The 18465-nt window shown below is 36.9% G+C and overlaps 2 protein-coding genes across 8 annotated transcripts; both read right to left on the bottom strand.

The window, feature by feature from the left end:
• Positions 1–1053: 1053 nt before the first annotated feature.
• Positions 1054–6199, bottom strand: LOC122275406. The gene is made up of 4 exons (XM_043084447.1): positions 5918–6199; positions 4124–4264; positions 2173–2370; positions 1054–1309 (listed from the first exon to the last, which is right to left on the bottom strand). The coding sequence occupies exons 2-3, from the start codon at positions 4244–4246 to the stop codon at positions 2293–2295; spliced, it is 201 nt and encodes a 66-aa protein (XP_042940381.1). The 5' UTR covers positions 4247–4264; positions 5918–6199; the 3' UTR covers positions 1054–1309; positions 2173–2292.
• Positions 6200–9038: 2839 nt separating this feature from the next.
• Positions 9039–18196, bottom strand: LOC122275841 (transcription factor HBP-1b(c38)-like). Of its 7 annotated transcripts, none has more exons than XM_043085122.1 (12): positions 17498–18196; positions 17145–17363; positions 15239–15336; positions 14477–14550; positions 14162–14305; positions 13823–13900; positions 13674–13733; positions 13448–13525; positions 13275–13326; positions 10200–10471; positions 9793–10041; positions 9039–9601 (listed from the first exon to the last, which is right to left on the bottom strand). In XM_043085122.1, exons 1-12 carry the CDS (start codon positions 17620–17622, stop codon positions 9455–9457), a joined length of 1596 nt encoding a protein of 531 aa, XP_042941056.1. In that variant the 5' UTR covers positions 17623–18196; the 3' UTR covers positions 9039–9454. The 7 variants fall into 7 exon arrangements, with proteins under 7 accessions (XP_042941056.1, XP_042941058.1, XP_042941059.1 ...); XM_043085124.1 differs by having other exon boundaries at positions 17630–18191; XM_043085125.1 differs by having other exon boundaries at positions 17975–18191.
• Between the last annotated feature and the right edge of the window lie 269 nt (positions 18197–18465).

The following is an 18465-nucleotide window of genomic DNA, read 5'->3' as shown; positions in this document are numbered from 1 at the left end:
CTAGCTATAGCCACTGTTAGTTACGAGGTCGGTCAATAGGTTTATTTCAATTTAATAATGTTAAAATTGGTAAATATGTATTTTGTTTTTACATACAGTTATTTTTATATATTTTTTATATATTTTATTGATGTGATTGACTATATTATTTTTTTAATACAGAACCAATTACACCAACAAAGTATGCAAGAGAATACTAAAAAATGACTACACATAAAATTTTTGTTATATAATAATTTTAATTAGCTCTAATTATGGTATTGAGTGGGCATTTTAAAATATGAGTTTATATATGACTTGGACTTTAAGTGGTTTGACCCAAACATAAAGCATGATCATCTGGAGCTTTAGGTGGAAGCCAAGATGAAATTTACGCAATATACAAGTATTGGTAATTTAGGATTGTAGGTGATGCAATCCCATATGTATTAAAGTCAGGTGTAGGCGCATCGAATTAAGAAAGTGACAGAATTTAGTTAGATACCTGAAAGGAAGAAGAAGGAAAGAAATGGAAGGTAGCACTAGCAATAGTGTCTACCAAAATGAATGAGCATTTAGAGACTCGTATCATCAAAAGTAGGTCTCTCTCACCATCCTACGATAAGGACACAGTTGATGTGCATCACGAGCAATGCACCTGGAATCAAACCCAAAACTAAGGTGAGCACTAGGGGCAGAGATATTATTTTATTTCATTTTTTTTTATAAAATCAAGGATGCTTGTTTGAGTTAAGCAAAACCGTCACTTTCAACCAATCACAAATGCTCTAAATATGTGCCCCACACAAAGTCCATATTCATTTAATGTCGGAAGTTGAATCCACAAGTTTTGTTTTTGTAAAGAGAAACAGTTGGTGTTTAGAACGCATTATAGCATTCTACGATCATCTTCTCTTTTACTTAAATAAAGGTGGGTGGCTAACCGTGAGTGCAATGGGATGTGTGGATTTTTCTTTTGGGTAGGAGCCATGAGGGGGAGCCTTCCTAACTGTATTGAACGTAAATTAAGGCTTTTCTAATGGAAGAGAAAAATTGAATTATAAGTCAATGAGATTGAATTATTTAAGTTCCCTGCATCTTTCAACTATCTGAGAAAGTTTTAACCATATTCAGAGGATGACTTTTCCCACACAGTTCATCATTTGAGGGCAGAAATTCGATCAAAGGCTAGTATTGCAATGCCTAGATAGATCACAGAGAACTATTTTGGTAGAGACAGATCAACCATGATTTCTCTAAATGATTGGTGTCCTATCGCACGTATATACCCAGCAGTGAAATATACTGAATATAGGCACCAAATATATCTTTATATATATAAAGTGGCTATCTAACAGAATTTTATTGGTTTAACGGTTTTTGTTGTTTTACCGTTAAAATTAACGCCGTTAGTTACATGAATAAATTAAAGTGGCTCTCTCTTCTTAAAAATTCTTAATTTTTTAATCTCTCTCCCCAATCACTTATGAATAAATTCATAATTATTAAACTTCATGCAGCATGCATGATCCTGTAACCTATGCATTGATGATCATTTATTTATGAGGTATATTAGATATCTATATATATATATATTCTATTAAATATATCTATATAAATTATATAAATATATATTCTATATTCTATTATATATATATGATCTTTTATATAAATTATAATTTATATATCAATTTATTTATGTGATTTAAAATTTTTATTCATTCCTTATATAAACAAAGAGAAATGTAAAATAATTAAGTTTAAATATATTTACCAACTACATTTACGAATACAATTATCCTAATAAAATATTATTTATTTATCAATTTAAATTCATTATGAAACATTAAAATCAAATAATAATATCTTATAAAAACCTTAGTATTTTATTTCTTTATAAAAATTATGTTACTTTTTAAAAATAATCGCTTTATTAAATTAAGAAAACGTGCCTTTACTGTTAACAGTTTATCTCCTGTGCTGCACATGTTTGTTTCAAGATTCTTTTTTTTTTTTTTTTTTTTAAATTCTAAATGCTTTAAAACTGATTTAAGTCTATCTTACTATTTGATGTTAGAATTCATATATTTTTTTTCTAAAAATATTACATTATTATTCAAAATTTTTTCCTTAATAAAAATAATATTTCTATACACTGGACGAACGTCCCTTGGACGTTGCCCAACTACTAGTATATATATAAACAAGAAAATCAATAGATACTCATGCAAAGCTTCTTTGTCATTTTTCTTTTTTCCCTCTCTCTCTCTCTCTCCCTGAACAAGCTCCTCTGTCATCTGATCTTGACTTCCTTCAACCTTGCAGAACCTTTTGTGTTGATTCGGATCTCTTTGCCGAAGCAAGTTCACGCTCTTGACGACGTTGTTCTCTCTGTAAAAGGTGAAAAAATATGAACATGGATAGTCCTATATTGACCAAATTCCCATACACATTTAAATTGGCTCGTGGTTTTTCTATCATTCAAAAGTGCCAACAAAACAGACGGGTATCCAACTACTTAAAAGCCACAATAATATTCTTACACGTGTTAACATGATCATTATATTAAGTAATATTTGAAGTAAACAGGCAGACAGACTCCTGGTTTAGAGCAATTCTAAAACTTGCAATCTCAAGCTTATCACAACCAACCAAAACCTGGTCTATTGCTAACACCACCACTTATTTATCAATGGCACATTTTTTTTTATCGGTATCAATGACACATCACAAAGCATTGCCTAATGTGTTGGTCATACTTTCAACTTCATGTGTTTGGTCAAACAAGAAGTCCGTGTGAGATCTTAACAAAATCATCTACGTTTTAGAGTATACAAAGACCTTTGGTTTGTTATCCTCCCACTAGGCTGGGAGTGCATTTAACTCATTTTTTTTATAAGTAACATTTGACTCATAATTGCACCCCTCACCCGTGCAGCCCTTAATTCTTAAGAAATATGCTTATGGTTGGCAGATCACAGGATTTAATCAATTTGGATTAATTATTATCAACAGTAATCAAAATTCAGACCTAAGGAAGGGCTTTATCACACCTTATGGGTCTGAAGTTCCTTAATCACATTTGATTAACAAAGCTATTTGAAAGCTATTGTTTGACCTCTTACTAAAAGAAAGCTCATGTTAAGGACAGCTTATGGGCATTCCGCTCTCAAGAGTTCCAAAATCAACTAATGCAACTGCTCTGCCAATGGTGAACTTTACCTTATACAACTTCTACATTGTCTTCGGTTCTCATAAATTTGTTGGCCAGCCCCAATTAATTGGTCCAAACCTCAACACATTTTTAGACGTTTGCAAATGCCTTAAAAATCTCTCTTCTAGTATACGTGACATAATTATTATTTATTAACACTATCATGCCCTTCACAAACCTATCAGCATGGGTGTCATATTTTTGCACAAGTAGTCATCTAAGATTTGTTTTTAATGACATGGAATCTCACCAAGGTAGGAGTTCCCCTGGATTACCCGCTCTTTAATCACTAGGCTGCACCTTGACGGGTAACCAGTCTCGTACAAATAGTGAGGTTTCACAAAATTTTGCACCAACACCCCAAACATGTGCCAAACACCCCCACCCCACTCCCTACACAACACACAAGAAAAAAAAAAGACGTTCCTCAAGAATTGCATTCTGTAATTCACAAAGAAGTTGTTTAGCCGCCATAAGTTTAAACAACAATACACCAAACCAGATTAGGCAGTTGAACCAGGAAATAATGTCTGGGTTGGTCTAATGCATCCAACTGGTCAGAAAATCAGACATACATCCAAACAGCCATGTCATGATAATTAAATAAATAAATATTGTCATAGACAAAAATTCCTAAAAGTTGAGTGTTGGGACACATTTTATCCGCATGCATGTATTATTAAAGTCTTTGTCCATGTTAAAAGAAGTTATCCATTTCATAATTTTATAAATGTAGGGTAAGTCAGAGACATGGCATGATACATGAAAAACATTGTCCCGAGATGGACAATGAAAGTATGTCACTCAACTAAAAATCATTCCATCTCTGTTCAGAGAAGAAAAAAAGTGTGGTTTAGAATATAACACTAATTTGAGCAGGGAAGAAGTATGTAACACAATAATGAATAGATAACGATAATAAAGACATACCCTTCTTTCCCAATAAGGATGGAAGCACGCGAAATCATAGACAGGAGTAATGGTTGACACTAGAACAACATTGAGTCCAGTAAACAACAAAAGGGCTGCCATAGGCCGAGTTCTATGCGGCATCTTTTTTAACTATCTAGCCTGCAATCACAAGTTCAAGGTTGAGAAACCTTTGCCATATGTATACAAATGAAAAGCAAAAAGGAAAGCACAATAGCAACGGCCCACAATTAAACAGAAGAAAAATGACACTTCACAAGCTTCAATGGTTCTGACATGATCATTTCATCTCAAATAATAGGTTGCCTGCAACTAAGATACCTCAACTACAGGCCAAAAAAAAAGTAGCATTTGAGTTGAGTGATATCTCAAATAATAGGTTTCCTGAAAAAGGTTGTGGGTCCCACGTGTAAAGAGGTCTTGAGTTGAGTTATGTTTAGTAATTTGGGAGTTGTGCATTTGGATGTTGGGTTAGGCTTAAATTTGAGCTCAACTTAGATGAGCTGAAATGAGTCCATGTTCCAAACGAAGCTAGGGCTAGTTTGGTTATTGGACTGCACTGAGATCAACTCAATTTAGTCTAATTTAAGTTGAGTCTAACATCTAAATACACAACTCTCAAATTACTAAACTCATCTCAATTCAAAATCTCCTTATACTCGGGATCTATAACCTTTTTCAACTCAACACCTCCTTACACGTGGAACCCACAACCTTTTTCAACTTTCCATAAATAATACTAAACTCATTTTAGATGGGCCCCACAGAATTCACTCCACCATCTCAACTCACTACTATTCATAAATAACTTAGTTCAGCTCAACATTCAAACACAGCCTCAGTCTACAGAGAAGCCGTAAAGCTCTTCACACCACACACTCATTGATGCAGTTGAATAATTTTTTTTTCTCCTAAACTAAAACGCACGTTTTTCTTCTTTACCCTTTTTTTGAAAGATTTACCCAGTTTATTTTGAAAATGGATGTTTTTCTTCTTCATTTCGAATATGCACGTTTTTCTTCTTTACCCAGTTCTAATTGAATTTCGTCTCCCTCCCCGCCAGCCATCCAGCCAGCCACCACATTCTCCCCACCACCACTCTCTAAAGTCATAGCTCTTGAAGGACACTAGTTCTAGATTCAAGATCTGGATCGAAAACGTCTTTGCATCCTCTCCAGAGCTTTTTTTTGGTCAAATTTGTTTAGCTTTCAAAAGCTCCTTTGCTTGAGACATCCATACCATCATTCTTGTTTGAGAGATCTACATTCTTTACCTGTCATTTTATTTTCCAGTTTTTGTTTTACTAATTTTTTTCTGTAATTTTTTTTTACGGCATGGAAAAATCCATTATCCGTGTGATATCTCTGACTCGGACTGTGTTGACTGTTTTAAAATGGAAAAATCCAAGCCTTGAACTACTTTAGATTATTTTCTTAGTTAGGAAAGATGATTACCATGCCTCAACAGCATAGCCTCAGCAACCAAAAATTACATACAAACTGGTTTCCAAAAAAAATCAGCAACCACGCCTCACCATTAATGGGTCCTCAACAACAGATAAATTACATAGTAGTGATGGAATTCCTTCTATGGTTCCACATGAGAAACCAGTGTAGAAAGAACTTGATAAATAACAAAAAATAGAACTTTGATAAAAACGCTAATTTTGTTTTGGAATATGCTTTTCAGGAAAAAGGAAATTCAAACGTTTTGCCAAGCCAAGGAATACAACAACAATATATGAGCTATAGAACAGAGAATCTAAACTCATATGCTTCTGAAACAGAAACTTACTGTGACGGTGGCTGCAGATCTGGACACAGGGGTGATTTCCCTTCGATGAATGATGATGAACGACCCCAATTTTTGCGAGAGAGGTCTGGATGAAATGAAGGGGAAGAGAAAACGGAGGGGTTTCCTGGAGATAAAAGATTTCGAACGGGAGAAAGAAGCAACGAAGGGGTAGAGAATGCCTGTAGATTTCAGACGGGACAAGAATCAGAGTACGGGAGGATGCTCAAATATGAGAAAGAGCCCAGACGATTTCGGTACGTTTGGATACCAAGCTCATATCAACTCATTTAATTTAATCATTATAATTTTTTTAATTTTTAATATAAAATATAATAACTAATTTAATTTTTTAAAATTTTAAAATAATAATATTAAAAAATAATATTTTATTCAATTTTTATCTCAATTCAACTCACTAACCAAACTAGAGAAATTCTAATTTTACCACTAGAGGATTTACTTTTTCCAGATCCTTTAATCCTAAGAGGAGAATTTTCACATACATTATAAAGGTGGTGATTCAATGAAGAAGTGTCATTCCTATAATGACAACTATACTGCTTACCACAATGATTGCACTTAGCTTTCGAGTTATTGGAGTCAATAGGTAGCACTTTCTCAAAATGTTCCCAAACCACAGATTGGTTAGTAGGTATTTTCTTAGATTTTTTGAGTAAAGGTGGGATGAAATAGGTAGGCTGTTGTGTATATGTGGATGAAGGAGTTGGAATATTCCCATGCTCCTCCACATCAACTGAAAGAGAAAAGGAGTCACTACCAACCCTTTGAGTTATACCGACATTACAACTCACAGAATCTTCTTCCATCTGTTATTGAGTAACAAACACAGTAGAATAAACAATCAAACACAGAAAGAAATAACCGAATTTGAAATTACTGATAAACAATCAAACACAGCAAAAAAATAACTGAATTTGAAATTACTAATAAACAATCAAACACAGCAACAAGCTGTAGTGTATTTACAGTTTTATAGACATGACTGATCAAACACAGCAACAATCTGGTCTTTTTGCTTTACTGTGTGGTAATGGCTATATAATAGGCATCAATCAGATATACGATATTGGAATTGACAAGTAAGCTCTGAATATGTATGCGGATTTTTATGTGAATTATATATTGGACAAAAGCACCAATTTACGTAGCTGGCCCCTCACAATAGACTCAAGTACAAAGAAACTCAAGGGCGTTGCTTAAAGTTTGAAGTTCCCAAATTAATGCCACCATAAAAGTTTAATTGTAAAGGCTTAATCACAAAACCCAAAACAGCAAATGAAAGCATAAAAAATGGTCTATTACTAACTCTTGAAAACACTTAACATTTACAGATTATATGAGAAAAATAATTATCTACATAATACTATTTTCATTAAATTGGGGAGGGAAGCAAGTTGTCATGGGAAGTACTGGGCAAGAGAATGTAACACAAGTACCATTAACGGCTCTTTGAGACTAGCATCATCATCACTACCAAACCATTGTCTCGGGCAACCCCCCAGCTCCAGCCCCCCAGCTCTTTGTATTTCCAATTTTAAGCAGCTACAGCCCCCCAGCTCCAGCAACCTTAGTATACCAACTTATAGAAAATTGGCAAAGCCAGAGCCTGGCGACAAGGAATTTTGCACGTAACCAAAGAGAAGCTGTCTATGGTATCTGCCTAAGGATGATTCCCTAGATGTTCTCCTTATTATTTTTATTTTCCTGCTTTATTCTTTTTCATGGGAGTTCCTGAAATTAAAAAGTCTGGCAAAGACCTGAAATACCCAGCTCAAGGAACTCCCCTCCCCCCTTAAAATAATAACACTGAAATGAAAAATAAAAGATATCCCCAAAAAACTCAGTTAGCAAGAGGAAAGATACTGTTGTGAATTCTACTATCAAATTTCCCACGCATGATGTAACAGATCTTACATTGTGAAATGCAGAATCGTAAGCAAAAAAGAAAATAATGAAAAATAAGAGTGCAGAATGTTCTTAAGATTTCAAAATTTCTAAAACCACGTTCACCTGTCTTGAAATGGTTCTTATACACATCTATTCTATCCTTTCCATGGTACCATTCTTTCTGAAACCCACACTGCACTTTCTTGATATCCTATTTTTCAAAAGTAACAATACATGTCTCAAATTGGGTTTAGTGATTTCTACCCAAACATGCAATATGAAAATTTTGATGAAAATATAACCCAAACATAAAAGTTCATGCAATAACCCAAACATCCATCAAATATCAATATGAAGCATCGACCCGGCTACCAGTAGTGGATATATCAAGATAGAATGAAAAGCAAGACCCAAAGAGAAAGAGAAGGAGAAAAACTGACTTCGATTGGCGCACAAGGCTGAAGACGACGGAGCGAAACTTCGATCGGCAGAGGAGGCTACGGTTTCGGACCTTCGGTGTGGGTGAGAGCGTGAGAGAGAGCGAGAGGGGAGAACGAGTGTAGCCGGCGGCGTCTATATTAGGTTAGGTTAGTTTTCATTTGGAAGAAACACGGGTACCGGGTTTTAAACCCGGGTTCCAAGTTTAAAACCCGGTACCTGGCTCGGTTACACCCGGGTTTCGGCCCGGATTTGATCCGGGCCAAAAACCATAATCGGGAACCCAGTTATCCGGGTTCCGATCCGGACCTTTACCCGGTCCAGATGAACAGCCCTGAGATGAAGGGGGTGTACGGTATAATAGGATGTCTTGGTCAAATAATGTAGCCATGGTAGGGGTAGAAAGGTGACAGATAAATTATAAATGGGACCATTTATCAGATGTCCGGTGTCCCCGAAGGAGGGCTCGTAGCTGCTTTATTCATTTGTGATACGTTTTGTTCATTATTCTTCATTTTTGCACGCATATACAGAGAGCATAAAAATCTGAGATGTATTTTACCACAGATCAATTTAAGCATTAAAACTGAAACTCTTTCATCCTTGTACTCTTTTAACTGCTGTCGTTTTGATCTTTCCTGTATAGATCAGATAGACGGGGGGTAAAATAGATATTCCATGTTCACGTGGAAGAAAAGATTCCCAAACACCCAAAACAGAACTCCTGCACAGATATATATATACATATATATATAAATATATTCTGGTATAGAAATTGAGAGCTGTAACCTAGATTATATTACAACTACTGTGCTATTTTTCTCATTGGTTCTACTATTTAACATCTAACATAATAAGATTATCACCATAGTTTTGAGCATAATCAATAAGAACAAAAGACCTAGGCGAACATATGTTACACTAGAACTACAGATGGAGACAATATCAACAACAAACAAACGTGAACCCCTACACTAGAACTACAGATGGAGGCTTATATCACAAATGTGACCTTACGGCACCACATCCAGGTCCCGAAAGGAATTGGAAATTCATATGCTGCTGTAGTTGACTTAATGGTGAATCATATGTTGACTCTTCACAAACTTTGAAGCTTAACTCGAAAGGATAGGGGGCTCGGGAGAAGATCAACCTTCGGGATAACAACTTCATTGAGGATTTCTGTGCTTCTCATTCTCGTGGCCGGGCAAGCCAGAGAGAACTGAGTGCTCGTAGTCGAGAGAAGTAGTCATTTTTTGCAAGAAGAGCACGAGCTGATTGCCTGGTCGTCAATATCCGGTGCATTTGTTGGAGTGTTTGTTGGCGCAGATTATCAGCCTGGTAATTATTGCCAGAGGACCGCACAAAGAATGAGATTATTTGTAGCCTCAAATCATTTCTCCTTCAGAAAAGTACTTTACCATGAATCACTTTCATTCTAAACCTACTGTCCAATCATTAATACGAATCATGGTGCAAAATAAATTCTCAGAACAAACGAGAGGGACAGAAACCAAAAAAGAAAGTACCTGGCGAAGGAAACCTTCAAGAGTTCCAAGCTTTCCCATGGCCATAGCCATTTGACCCATATAGTTCGCCACATTCCCAGATGATCCCGATGGGCTAGGTGACCCATTGGCCAATGTCTCGGCCAGGGATTGCTGCAATGCCTCCATGCCCTGTGAGAGAGCATCTTCAGCCTGCTGGGATGATTGCTGCAAGTTGTAGATGCCCACCAATTGTTGCTCAGTTAACGGCTCCAACTGATTCACAAGAAGCTGCACTATTCACAGTATAGTTAATACCTTCTGAAATGATTCAAAAAATGAATACATCAAAAATTCTGACAAGAAGCTGCACTAGTTGCGATCTCCAGCTACCTCACATTCTTATCTACAGCAGATGCGAGAGAAGAGAGCATGAAAAATAAACTGACCTTGAGTAGTTCAGATGATCGGAAGCCACCAATCCACATAAAACATCGTTCTGCTGGTGTCTGCCACATTCCTGCCAAGACGTGGAAAACATCCGCTTTCGCCGCAATGCCTTTTAGCCTAAAAATGTCATCAAAGTGTGCCGTAACATTGTCAACAATGATCCGAAGCTCAGCATCAGCAGCATGTGAATTGACTGCAGCCCTCAGCTCATTTATCTGCTTGTTGTGCTCTTCTAGCCACCGTGCATACTCTACGTCAAATGCCAAGGCACCTATATACCAATGCAATCAACATGGAAAACCTTTAACCATTGAAGATCTGTTATATGGAAAAGGAAAGTTTGCCCCCCTAGCACCAAGAAAGCAAGAAAACATACAGGAAGAATGAGGCGTGAAGCTACATGCAATCTAGCTTGTTGCTAATGGCATCCAAATTCAAGGAACATACTAAGAAATCTCACAATGAGGATCACACAACGATACAACAATTTAAGCTGCAACCCAGTAATCATAACATGCAGAGATCCAACTTTACTTTATTTTTATATTTTTAGGGAAAATAAAATGCAAAAAGGCAGGACATATATTCCTCTTCTTTTTCAGTTACCTTTTCAGGCTTTGCAATCAGGATCTTTCTCTGGATCTTCATAACCATTTGTTTCATCCTTTTTCAACTCATCAAGGCATTTGTAGTTGAATCAGTATGGGTCAGATGATGCGTTTTTTGGTGGAATCAAAGGCTTTTAAGTTTTTGCCAGAAACTTGGAGGTCTTCATTAAAAATAGTGGAGAGGAGCATAAGGGTTTGGAGATCTATAGTGATGGGTCGTAGTGGTATAGAATGACCGGTAGCTATGGTGGGGGCAATATTAAAGGCAGGGAGAAATTCAGATTTTACAAAACACTTGCACAAAGGTAACAGAGCATTCATGGCTCAACAATGCTCCAACAAGCATGGTTGGTATTTAACTGTCACAGAATATGGTGGAGGCCAGCGGAGTGTCATAGTAATTCTTGAAGGGTATGAAGGAAAGGGTTGGGAGAAGTTTACAGCAGAATTACGCAGAGCCACGGATTTTCTCTTTGATGAGGAGTCAAGCAAGGAAAACCAAAACAAGAATGAGAATATCAATTTGGAGGTGAATCATAAACAACCAAGCAAATCCAGCGTGGCGAGGCGATCATATGCGGCAGCTCTGAAGATGGGTCATGCTTCAGTGGCTCAGAGTGAGGGGAATAGTAAAAGTGGTCTGCAGATCACGCACGCTTAGAACCAACTTGAAGAGATGCAAAATTCTCTAAAGGATATGGAAATCCAACTTGTCGAGTTGAAGGCAGTGATAGCATTCTTGTCTACGAAAATAGACACGCTGTCAACTGGAGGCAACAGGGTTGTTAGAAACAAGACTAAGATAGGCCCGAATCCTTTAAATTTGGATAACGGAAAATGGAAAATCAGATTCAGCCCTATCCCTATAACCAAATCCAGGAGAGCATGGCGAGTCAAGGAAATCTAGGTTATTTGAGGTAGATTCTGCATCAGGTGTTGGTGTAGAGAATGCAGTAATGGAAAGTCATTCGCTTCAGGTAACACAAGATAAACCGATAGGCGGTGCTACACCCTTGCCCGAGGAAAATGGTAAAGGAGATGTAAGATCTGCTGAAATTGCATGTATAGAGTCACCAGAGGTGAAGAGACTTGTTGTCACCCCAAAAGCTCCAATGGGGATGGAAAGAAACAATGGATTTGATGAGGAATGGGACTTGTCGTTGGTGCCTTGCGTGGAGGAAAGTCTAGAATCAAGAATGCAATTCGATAATGTGTCTGGGGATAATGTTGCTCCCCTAGTCTATTCTTTCGATAGCGAATTAGATTCTGCCTAAAGTAACGAGATTCTACCTTTCATGAGGATTTCACATGGAGGATGCGAAGACCAGTTCAAAGAACTAATCACCGCAGTCGAGGCTAGCCATGCGCTTGAAACCAAAAGTTTCAAGAAAAATAGAGAGTTACAGTGTCTTTCTTGGACAATCAACTACGATGCTAAGGGAGGTAGCTCAAGTAGAGGAAAGTCTAAAGTGAGGGCAGTGTGAAGCCGAGAAACACAAGGGGTTGGGACTGGGGCTGGGCTTGGGTATTAGTTCTATTGGATACAAGGGCTTTGGCATGGGTTGTTTTGGGAGTATAGTCCAAATGTGGCTTGAGCTTTCCTTTGATTGTGAGAAATGGTATCAGACCAATTCTAACAAAGTGGGACTTGAGTTGTGCCACCCACGATGAAATGGTCGAACGACATCAGGAATTTAAAGGAGAGATTATAGTAACCCCAGATTGAGTATAGGAAAGTGGTAAATGAAATCCCAATTCTCGAGAACAAGAAGTTTTTCCCCTATATAATGATTGTAAGGAACTCTACTTGAAACATAGACTAGTCATTTTAGAGTACGCTCATGTGGCTTGGACTCTCTCTTCTTGAGGCCACTAAACTGAAAATTCACAACTTGAAAAAGAAAACTACTTCACAAAGACCAGCACTAAATTACTCATTAAGGTCGTGAATGTTGAACCGACTGAAATCAACATAGATGCTTGGAGAATAATTGCATATAATATGGTTTGGTCAATGATAGAATAAGGTTGCCAACTTTGCGCCTTTGGAGGAACCCAATAAGGCAAAACCAAGTATAAATGAACATACATGTAAACCTTATTTCAAGTGGGCAAGCCAACAACCTGTTTGAGAACTCTTTTAGAAATAAAGCTGCAATTAGGCTTGAGTTCATCTCATGTAGTCTGCCAAAGCAAATTGAATGAGCTATAAATGAAATAAGCAGGGACAGCTTGGCATACTTTTTTAATAAGTAACAAAAATTTCATTAAGAAGCTCAAAATGTGTACTCCGCGTCGCATTATATGGGAGAGAGTTAAGATAAGCAACCACTTGAAGCGCCCAAGTAAAATTGGGCCTCAGTAAATATTTTAAACGCAATGCAAAATACGATAAGATTCTCTTATCAATTTTCAACTCCAGGCACACAAACCATACATATCAAAACGGGGAAATAAGGTAAATACCATTTCCATTCATTGAATGGGATTGGTCTCCAGAGCTTGAAATAAATATGCCCTACATAAGTAAATATCAATGAAACCATAAGAAAGACAACATCTAAAATCTTCATATTGAAAAGGAAAAAGATAAAAGTAGAGAATAGATTATGCATATAGTAGAATGATCATATTCAAACCTGCTGGCGGGCTCGCTGCAGCTCTTGCTCTAGTTGAGTTAGCTTTAGTCGGCTACTCTCAAGCTGTTGTACATATGCCTATAAAAAGGAGAAGGCGGCAAGCATTATAAACAGTATACTATAAGAGCAAGCTGCATTCCAGCATATGCAGACTTGTTAAAAAAAAAAAAAACACAGTAGCATGAAAATGAAACAATATTCAAGAAAAAATAACATTAGGGCCTACTTTTTTCCTTAATCGGCTCTTTCTGGCAGCTTCACGATTTTGAGCAAGCCGGCGTAATGTCTATAAGATTTTCATTTCAACCACAATAGTAAATATAAAATTATGTCGAACTGATATTATCTGACTAAATATTATTCGAATCATGTTACCTTCTGATCCCCTGATTTCTCTTTCGATTTGTCACTGGAATCAGAAACTACAACAGCAGTCAATTGACCCCTTTCATGCTGCACAAGGAAAACACAAAGCTTAACTCCACTGCTAAAGAGCATCCAAGCTTTCCAATGAGAAAGAAGATGTTCCTATGGATTTCGGGTTCTGTTCATCGGGCGGCGCCAATCGCAATGATAATTACCAATACAGATTTATCATATGATATCACTGACAGTACATATTACTGTTAGCATTTAATTAAAACATAGTAGCAGCACTAATAAGTATTATTAGATCTGATCCCAAAACAGAAGAAAAAGATTAAGAGACGTCACCCCATGATTCTTGTCATCGGTGTCATCTGTTGAGGTATCAGTCCTTGGGCTTGCTTCTGCCATAGTGGACTCCCCCCAGTTTTCACGATGGCCACCAAATGTAGAAACCAGATTTGCTTGTGGTTCTGTCTGTAGTTGTAATGTCTGAGAACACAAAATAGGAGCAGATAGATTTATATCTGAGAATACAAAGTGAATAAATTCCATAAAACAGGGGAGAGAGAGAGAGAGAGAGAGAGAGAGAGAGAGAGCTGAGTTTAGCACAAATTTTTTTTGAACTTGAAGGAAGCAACCATAAACAAACATAAAGATTACCTTATTTACAGTGGCAAACTGAATATCTGTACCAAGTGCCTGGCTATTCGACTTCATCTGGTAATATACAGGAACTAAACGACATAATATTATCAAAAAGGACAAAATGGGTTGAGATGCATGAGACATACAAGAACAGAAATATGCATCCTAAAAATGCGTAAACCGTATTATTACATATTTCGCAAGTTCTTTAAAATCTATGACACTTCATATCACATGCATTACCAAAATAGAATTTTGGCAAACCATATTATTACATATTTTGCAAGTTCTTTAAAATCTATGACACTTCATATCACATGCATTACCAAAATAGAATTTTGGCAACTCTGAAACAACATCATTATAATATTGGCAATGGCAATTCCTACACCCTGAATTATTACATGAATTTGAAGATCATTCTTCCGGAAAGAATTTTAGTAAAGGTAAAAAAAGTTTACCCAACATACAAAAAATCAACAATCAAGGGTATTTTTGAGCCTACAAAAGAATAAATGCAGAACACAAGGACCACAATAACCATACTACAACACCTGGATGTAAGGCCCTAAGAATTAGCATGAATATTGGACTATCACAGATTCATGAGGAACGTTACCAGGCAACTCATATCTGCATGCTTATTTACATACAATATGGATAATGAACGAAAATACTTCAGTGCCCAGTCTACACAGCAAAGAATCTAGATATTGGTATTGGACACAATACTTCTACTCAATACTTCAGATAAAGACTCAAATTGTTGGAACATACTTAGGTCAGCAGCATCCTCTATGCGAAATCCAAGGGACTGCTCAAATGTTCCAAAGTCTGAAATTTGAGAAGGTCGAATGGTGTTTCCTTCTGTGCCACTAAAAGCCACAAGATTCAGTACTATCACCAAAAAAACTAAGAAATAAATTAAAATCCCAGAACACCAAGGAATCCGTATACCCCCCCCGCCAGGTCTCAAAGCTAAAATTATGCTAACAATACAGATATCCATCCATAGAAATATGTATTGATTATGTAAAACATCTACATTCTTAATAATAACTGAACAATAGAGATAAATTTTAGACTTATAACATCACCATAGTTTTGACGTTCGGTATTAAATCATCATTTGTGACTGAGTTCATCCATTGAATGGAAAATATCCACATCAAACGAACTTTATTAGAAAAGATATATATGCATTCTGGTATCAATTGTGAAAAATCAATGAACCTTCACGGCAAAAGAAATTTAACAGTAGAATTCAAATCAAAGGTGAACTTCTAACTGGGAGGAATAGAAGGAAATTTACAGAGAATTGGAATTGGGTATTGCAGGAACCAAACTCGGCATCCCTGTCATAACGTTATTACCATATTCTGCACCAATCTCCACTGTTCTAGTGCCCATGAAATCACCATCACCATCACCATCATCACATCTGCCACGTTATGCCCCAAAACAAAACCCAGAATCTTAAATCTGCTCACCAACAGAAATAACTAGAAACCCGAATCCCAGTATACATGTAGCTTTTCTAGCTAAGCTAAACTACTACTTCATCAACTTCATATTCCGTACAATCAGATAAAAGATCCTCTAAACCTTTACAAAACCCTTTTTTTATTGGCAACGGGTGTCAGAGAACAACATTCTAAACCTTTACAAAACCCTATGAATACCAAATTCACCAAAACCACCAACTTTTCTTTAAAGCTCTAAAACCACCACAAACTGCATAGATAATCCCAAACTTGAAGCAGAAAACACTGTTTACCGACACATACAGCAGAAGACAGTGCTAAAAACACTGATTTATTACTGTCTAAGCAATACTCAGAAGCTGAAGATTATAGAGGAGCTAAGGGAGAAAAACTGAAACACCTACGCAGTGAGCCCATCTTGCAGATATATACCACTACGTTGCTTTGACTTTTATATCGCATACTTTGGCATACAGTATTTTGTACTACAAACTGTCTATGTATAACTAGTGCGAGGCACATGCTTGATTACTCTTATATGAGGAACTACAGAGGTTGAATATTAATATATTTCAATACAAAAACTTGCTTGTACAGCTAGTTTTGTAAACTCAAAAAAACGCCTGCTTTTGCACAACTTTCTAATAGAATTCTTGCAATCAATGTTCAGGCCTAAAAATCATTTGATAGTTTTCCTTGCAAGTAAATTAAATCAAAGGCATATCCATACAAGCTAATTGCATCCATCTTCGTTAGCTCCAACACACCCCCCCTCCCCCCGGGGCCGGTCCACTAATACTTGTTCCTGCAAAAAAAAAAACAAGCCCGATATAAATCATGAGTATAAACATAAGACTAATACGGAGCAAACAGGTATCACAAGAGAAGTGAAAATAAAGTAAATAGTTTACATCCAGGTTGGGGACGTGAAACATCCCTAAGCGTCAAGAAAAACACTAGCGGCATCTATAGACATTAAAACTTTAATGTAAATGATTCAAAAAAGAATTGGTCATATAAATGTAATACAAAGTAAAGAATTTACTCGTTAATTAATAGCGGCAGTCCAGCATCACGAAAATCACAAAGAAATACGTGAGCCGTTTTTTTTTTTTTGTCCGTGGCAAGAGTTGATCAAGATGTGATGCTAGGTGAAGGGGAAAAGGATATAAAACTCAATGAAGGAAAAGGAAGCTTACCGAAGGACTTTTGTGCGACGGCAATTGCAGGCGACAAAACAGGGCGACGCAACCGACTGAGAGAGAGTGAGTGAGAGGAGAGTAGCTGAAGACTTCAGTAACTCTCTGTCGGGAGCGAGAAACCAAGCACTAAGATTATCCAGGGACGGCTTTGCTTGTTTTGGCATAAAATGACAAGGCCCTCCTTTCCAAGGCCTGAGCTCGACGAGTAGGATAACCCTAAGACAAGAAAGTTATGGATGAAAATAAGCCCCGAGAAACCCCAAAGACACGAAAGCTCTGAGATGAAAAGAACGAAGCAGGCGTCTGGACGAAAATTAAAAAGAGAGGAGCGGGCTGAGAAGAAAGCAGACGTCTGGGAAGAGGAAAATGTCGCAGGGCTCGAAGGTACCGATGACAGGTAGATTGAAGTTCCATAATTAACCCGGTAACACCGAAACATAGGCCATGAATAAGGGTATTTACGTAATTTCATCATCCCATACCCGTCTGATAGAATCAAGTCACCAGTAAACTGTCAGCCATGAAATCGCAGGTCCGGCGTTCGAAGCAAATAGATTTCTTTCAAAGGCACATAGAGGTTAGACGAAGCGTGACGTCCAGACCATTCCAAGCTCCTCCATGCGTCCCTTTCCTCTGCCACCCTTTTTCTCATTTTTCAAAGTCACCCGTATTTTTTTATGTACTTTTCTTTTCTCACCGCAGTCAAGAAGGGATCTTTCTCCGCTGTCCTTACTTCTTCAGCTAAAAGATCTCTATGCTCGGATCACGTAAACTACTAGATTTTGTTCTTCTTAACGAAGTTGAGGAAGAAGATCAAGAGTTAATACCTGTTATTTGAACGTGATCAAAGCAAAGCAGTATTTTATATCCGTTCAGAGTCTTTCAAGTTTCAAGAAAGTTCTGGATGATAAAAACTGCAGACATCCACATAGAGATGAATTTGAACAGTACCCTTAACACCATTAGAGTAAAGGTATACTGAATTGATAAACGAGAATAATGATACGAATCTCTTTTTATTTTGGATTTAAAAGTTGGGACTTCACTTTCTAAGCCTCGAGGCTCAAAGAATAGGGGAATAACGTGCCAATTTTGGAATAGTAAACTTATCTGTGTCGGTAAGGACTCGGAGAAATATTCAAATATCAAGGGAACTTATGAAAATATTTCGCAACCCTCTCTGTCAAATGAAAGTAACTGTAAGTAGATAAATTTTATTTATCATCTTTATATTACTTATTTATCATCTTTATATTACAGATTATACATCTTTTTTTTTTCTTTTTATCAAATATTATGTATAGATGATAATAGAATA

This window comes from Carya illinoinensis, chromosome 9, assembly GCF_018687715.1.
Source record: "Carya illinoinensis cultivar Pawnee chromosome 9, C.illinoinensisPawnee_v1, whole genome shotgun sequence".
NCBI lineage: Eukaryota > Viridiplantae > Streptophyta > Magnoliopsida > Fagales > Juglandaceae > Carya > Carya illinoinensis.
The sequence above is the reverse complement of the archived record's forward strand: the minus strand, read 5'-3'. Positions and strand labels throughout refer to the sequence as shown.